General features: G+C 41.3%; 1 protein-coding gene across 1 annotated transcript in view; it reads left to right on the forward strand.

Moving 5' to 3' along the window:
* Positions 1 to 6,723, forward strand: part of MTM1 (myotubularin 1) — a 74,913-nt gene that overhangs the window by 42,792 nt on the left and 25,398 nt on the right. Inside the window, exons 6-7 of the mRNA XM_077771214.1 lie at positions 690 to 773; positions 2,848 to 2,997. Of these exons, the coding sequence (XP_077627340.1) occupies positions 690 to 773; positions 2,848 to 2,997 (234 nt within the window). The remainder of the gene's footprint in view (positions 1 to 689; positions 774 to 2,847; positions 2,998 to 6,723) is intronic.

A 6,723-nucleotide genomic window follows, 5' to 3' on the forward strand; every position in this document is an offset into this window, starting at 1 on the left:
CACCTAAGTGGCTCAGTCGTTTAAGCGTCCCAACTTTGGCTCGGGTCATGATGATCTCACAGTTTGAGTTTGAGCCCTGCATGGGGCTCTGTGGTAATAGCTCAGAGCCTGGAACCTGCTTCGGATTCTGTGTGTGTGTTTCTCTCTCTCTCTCTGCCCCTCCCCCACTAGCACATGCTCTCTTTCTGTCTTTCTCTCAAGAATAAACATTAAAAAAAAGAGAAAGAAATGTTTGCAGGGGCACCTGGGTGGCTCAATCAGTTGAGTATCTGACTTTGGCTCTTTGGGATTCTCTCTCTCTCTCTCTCTCTCTGTCTCTTTCTCTCTGCCCCTCCCCCGCTCACATGTGTGCACATGCAGGCACACTCTTTCTCTCTGAAAATAAATAAATAAACACGAAAAAAAGAGACATTTGCAGCCATGGAAACTTGAGGTCTCAGAAGTACCTATTACTCAAGATAGAAGGCAGCAGGGGCGCCTGGGTGGCTCAGTTGGTTAAGCGTCCGACTTCGGCTNCAGAAGTCTAGTGTGCACTTTCCAAAACTGTCATTTATTTTTGAAAGTCCCACTTTGGGTTGTGATTTCATGGTAGGCAAATCTGGTGAAAACTTGGAGGGTGTAGTATTAGTAGGCTATTAGTTCTGTCATGCTGAACTTTAAATTCTTTTTTTTCCTTTTTCCTTTTCTAGCCAATATTTGCATTTCTGAATGAAGAGAAGTTTAACGTGGATGGATGGACGGTTTACAACCCAGTAGAAGAATACAGAAGGCAGGTAAGTCAACAGGTGCTATGGCGGGGGGGGCANAATCCTTGCTTAGTACATTTTTAGTGGCAGTTATAGCTCATTTTATCAATCAGTGTGTAATTTATGAGCTCATTTTATAGCTGTATTCAAGTTGCATTGAAGGCTGGGTAGCCAAGTTCTATTTCCTTCTGGTATATAAACAACATCAGTTGTGTGTTGTTCATGAAATGAATCAAATATGTAGAGTCTAGACAAGTCAAACTTCTATACCTTACTATTTAGGAGTTCATGTCACTATGTATTTACATATTTGGGAGCTTATCTGTCACTGACAGCTAGATTGAAATTATATTTATTCCACTTGCAGATTGAAATGAATTAGGACTGTTTTCCCATAATGATGACTTTCCCAAGAAAGCTGTGATGAGCGTATATTAGAATAGCTTTTACTGCTCTCTTCTGTAAACTTCACCCGCATGCATGTTTATTTGCTGTAATAAACGCACCGTTGATGTTCAGGGACAAAGGTCTCTTGTGGCGTTTTTTTGTGAAGAGGAGCCTATGCGTAGTATTACGTAACAAGAGCCAGGTACAAGTTTTGTAATAGAGGTTTTCATAGTCCTCATCCTACAAAGCTCTTAAAATAATTGGGCTTTGAGAATCCGATAGAGCCCAATTGCTTTATATTAAAAGGCAGTGAATGTAAAGTAAAATTCTAGGACCCTAGACTCAAGGAGAACCTTCTAGCCACCACCTCCACTACCAAGCATCTGTGCTGATTATATTTTTCCGTCTTGATCAGTGGTGTGCATACTCATAAGCAGATCTGATGCTCAGGAATGTGGGTGTTGGAGTTTAGATCACACATATGAGGTAGGGCATCCTCTGCTTCCAGAAGTCCACTTTAGACTGGTGGGTTTTCAAAGGCTATATATATGTTTCATTTTAATGACTTCTGTTCTGGGTCAGCTATTGAGGCAGAAGAAAGACTGTTAAAACATTTTGCATGTTTTGGAGCTTCTGTAGCATTATGTATTTAAATATTTGTACCTTTAGTTTTGGAGTATTATGGATAATATTAACACTTATTTTGTAGGCCAATGTTTCTAGCTTGAAACAAAACAGTTCCTATTTTTAAGATTGCATGCATATATGCACTGTTGAAGGTATCTTTTTCTAGACTGCCATTATATTTCATCTTTTCTTCTTATAACTTTTTCATGGGACTTATAACTCTCTAATTGGACTCAGCATCAGACTCACCTGTTTGGTCCGTGGTCTATAGGCCCAGACCTAAGGAAAAGGTACAATGTCTGTCCCCACAGCAAGTACCCACATAACTCACCTTTGTGTGTGTATTTGTGTATTTGTGAGTATGGGGAGAGAATATTCCACCACCTCTGGATCTTGTCCATACTAGACGCGGTTTTGTGGTTAGCTGGCAGGATGGGAAGTGCAGTCCATGGCTCCCTGTCACATTAGCTGTCTGCTTAGAATGCAGATGGCTGTATCTCTCACACAGCCTACTGAGCGACCACCAATCCCAAACAACTTGATTGAAAACACTTTTAGGAGGTGGCGAAATGAGCCTCCCCAGAGGGGTTTTCCTTTCCTCTTCCCCTCTGTGACTTTCTGCGTAAACTTAGCCTCTTTCTACTTTGGAGCAGACTGAAGCACTGATTCTTGTTTTGAGTAGGGAGAGGAAGTTGCCCAATCTCTCTTCTACCCTCAGCTGGACACAGATTAAAATTATGTGATGCACTTTTCTTTGGGGTGGGAAGGGTACAAAGGTGGGAAATGCACTTGGGTTTATCTTTGTTATACATGTGGTAAGGAATAGTTTGACTTGAAATTAAGGAAGATCTCAAATTCAAGACAATCCTTATTTACCAATGATATTTTAGACCACCAATGTTTTGTCTTGTGTTCTTATGTTGTCTGGATCACTGATTTGGCTCCCTTTATTATAAATCGGTAGACCATCCCTTCCCTGTGGTCAAAGAGGCATGTGCAGATTCTGCTAGGAAGAAGAAAGGAGACCCAAGGCCAATCCGGAGACAGAGCCATGCAGTACTGACTTAGACTTCCTTCTCTCCTGCAGGGCTTGCCCAACCACCACTGGAGAATAACTTTTATCAATAAGTGCTATGAACTGTGTGACACCTACCCTGCTCTCTTGGTCGTTCCATATCGTGCCTCAGATGATGATCTCAGGAGAGTTGCAACTTTTAGATCCAGAAACCGAATTCCAGTGAGTACTCCAGTTAACATTTTCCTCAAAGACTGCCTTTTATCCCATAAGAACAGGAATCCAGTCGGAGAAACACTCTTGGAATCTTAATCCACCATATCATTTTTGAGTGCCCGCTAAGCACGCAAAGTACCACGCAGAATGGGAAAAGCAGTGAGACTGTACCCATCTTCCAGGAGCTCACAATCAAGGACAGAGAATGAGTGCAAGTAATTACCATACAAGAGAAGGTGGAAGTGATGCTACCATATGTAAACCAGGTGCTTGCTGGAAGGACACAAGGAAGTACAGGGACATTACGGTTTTCACCTTTGCAGCCCCATACCTGACGTGCAACAGGCTCTTGATGAATGTTGGTCAAATGATACCGGAAATGACACACTAGCCGTCTTATGTCACAGAGCACAGGCGCCTTTATTAGGGTTAGCTCATCCTGGTCACGCTTGCCGGCTGCCCGAGTGCCAAGTGCACATGATTCCAGACCATGTCCTTACGGTCTCCTTGGACCTGGTGCACTAAGTTCTCTTTGCTTTGTGAATATTTATGTGTGAGTCACACCGTCAACAGTGTGTACATAAATTTTCTTGACTAAAAATTTTGAGAATTTTTCCTCTCTTAATTTTCAGAGCATGTCATAATAATTACATTGTTTTGTTTTGTTTTTCTAAATAACAGATTTTGGAAAAGCAAGGACAGAAGAAATTAAGATTTACTGTCACCTTGCCTTTAACTCCAAGTCTAGACATTTTTTGTCCTTAAAAGGACATTTGTGTGAAACTTTGGTCTAGTGTCAACATAATAGGAATCATAACTGTTTAAAATTCACTTGCTTCTCTAATTATGAGTGTCTGTTCATATCGTAATGATGTATATTGTACTTGAACATATGTTCTTCAGCTCATTTCACTAGAATACAGTGCCAACGAGGCTAGAGTTACAAATTTACTCCTCTTGTGCTCTGCTGCTACATACTTTTCTGTGCCGTAGCCATAGACTCCACCCCTGCCTTGGCCAGCTGTCTTGCTAATACTTGTCTCGCTCACAGGAGAACAAGGCTAGGGTAGTGTGGATTGACTTTATTCATGCCTTCATTCAGTCGAACATTTACCATGTCAAACATGTGTGTGTCTATGTGTGTTCCGTGGGATTTGGGTCAGGAGAGTGGATGTGTGTGTGTGTTGTGGAATTAGGGGCAGGAGAGGAGTTTGTGTATTTCATGGGATTTGAGGCAGGAGAAGAGGTGTGTGTGTGTGTGTGTGTGTGTGTGTGTGTGTGTTTCACGGGATTTGGGGCAGGAGAGGAAACAAGTGTGATCAGGCTGCCATCTTGACCCTCTAATTTCCACTCTTCTGAGTGTATGAGCACCCACTGTAGAACACATAAGAAGCTTAACTTTTTACTTATTTACCCATTTTATTGACCCTTCTTCCTTCATAGTGGACACAAATTTGTATTTATTTTTCTAATAAAACTAAAGCTAATAAGCTCTCTATCACATCTATACCTTTATAGATTACCATGCTTAATCATATTTAATAGTAGATAATGTACTTCTTCTGATATACCTCCTAACCACCTGACTTTTTTTTACAAATAGTTTATTGTCAAGTTGGTTTCCATATAACACCCAGTGCTCATCCCCACAAGTGCCCTCNCTAACCACCTGACTCTTGACTGTAACCCAGAAAATGTATTTGCTTTTAAATGTGAAATGCTTAATATTTGATATTTGGTTTTTTTTTAAGCCCATATAAAAATACAAAAGAAACTGGTGAGAAAGCAGCCTTATTATTTTGTGCATAAATTGGATATGAACTATTATAAGATGTCGTTTAATAACAAAACTATCCACATGCATTGATGTTCCCATTAATGCATACATATGTTCTTGGATGCATTCCTTTGTTCTCACATAGTTTTGTCTTAATGTTAAAGAAGTCCTTAACATATAAGTAATACATACTTATTTCAGACATTTTATAAAACGTTGATAAAGAAAAAAGATTCTGCCACCTAGTGAGAACCACAGTTAACTTTTGGTCTGTGTCCTTCCAGACCTCCTCCTATGCATGCATACATATGTTTATTTGAAAAAATGTAAATTATACTGTTATTTGTGTCTCACTCTGCTTTCTCTGTGTAACATTATCTTGGAAAGAGCTTTTCCCACTCTTAAACATCTGTGTGCCAGGGTGTACGTGTACCGTATTTATTTAATCAGTTTTCTGTTTTGAGACATCTGGTCCTTTTTAATTTTTTGCTGTTATAAACAGTGCTGTGATCAACATCTTTTTTGGTGGCTAAATAGTTGTGTACATCTTTAATTATCTATGGCTTCTAGATATTAACCTTAATAGGAATAACCTAATATAGTACCTTATACTTTGAAAGCAGTCATGGTAGTTGATGTTGTGAAGCTACCATTATGTATACCTGCAAGCCAAACAGCAAGTATCCTTTTAAAAGGGGTGCCTGGGCAGCACAGTTGGCTACACATCCAACTCTTGCTTTTGGCTCAGGCCATGATCTCATGGTTCATGAGTTCAAGCCCCATGTCAGGGTATATGCTGACAGTGTGGAGCCTGCTTGGGATTCTCTCTCTCCCTCTCTCTCTCTGACCGTCCTCTGCTTTCTCTCTTAAACATAGGGGCACTGGGTGGTTCAGTCAGTTAAGCATCTGACTTTGGGTCAGGTCATGATCTTGTGGTTCATGGGTTCTAGCCCTGCATCGGGCTCTGTGCTGACAGCTTGGAGCCTGGAGCCTGCTTTGGATTCTGAGCCTCCCTCTCTTTCTGCCCCACACCTGCTCATGCTCTCTCTCAAAAATAAATAAACATTAAATAAATAAATAAACATAAAAATAAAAAGTTATTAAAGNGAACACACGAACCGCGAGATCACGACCTTAGCGAAAGTCGGACGCTTAACCGACTAAGCCACCCAGGCGCCCCCAGGAGTGCATTTCTTAATGCTGTCTGGTGACTCCAGCCTTAAACCTCCCAAGTAGAGAGAAAGGTGGAGGAAGGGGGGGCATGGGTGGTGGCACAGGGCAGTGTCTTGTCCAGGACCTGATTTCAGTTTAAAACTTGGGAGGGTCTCTATCAAATAATAAGTCTCTTATGTGTAGCAATATTCTCTTCTGAAAGTGATCTTAGATCAACATGTTGTACAGCTTAAACTTAGCCAATGCCATGTATCACTTACATTGCAGTAAACCTGAAAAGTTACAACTACATGCACATGTAAAAGTGATCTTGTGTCTTTTACTGGCCTCAAAGCAAGGGCCATAGGAGACAGGCTCAGCAGGTCCCATCTCCACCTTGCTGGTTAGAAAATGGAGGCCCGGGAGGGCCTGTGCTTGGCCCAGGGCTTCTCAGTTCTCAGCCTTTGGACTCTTAGGAGCCACAGTGAGTGTTTTGTACAGGTCTCCGTATGGCACAAAGTGAATGAGTATTCATTCATGCTGTCATATCATCTTTTCTCATTAACCCAATGTCAGCATCACACACATCGATTTTTATGAACATCAGTGCTTATCATTTGCCATCGTGGTGGGGGTGACTTCGAGAATGACAGCATATTTGGCCTTCTATGAAGTGACCTCAGACACTTCTTTAGTTCTTCTGTCTGCTTTTCATAGTTTTTCGTATCTGACTCCATGGGCTGCCCGGCCTGCCCCTAGAAGCTGCATGTGTTCTTCATTCACTCTCTCCTGGCAAAGGAGGT

The sequence above is a fragment of the Crocuta crocuta genome, unplaced genomic scaffold (assembly GCF_008692635.1).
Source record: "Crocuta crocuta isolate KB4526 unplaced genomic scaffold, BGI_CrCroc_1.0 scaffold1304, whole genome shotgun sequence".
In the NCBI taxonomy this organism is placed as follows: Eukaryota; Metazoa; Chordata; class Mammalia; order Carnivora; family Hyaenidae; genus Crocuta; species Crocuta crocuta.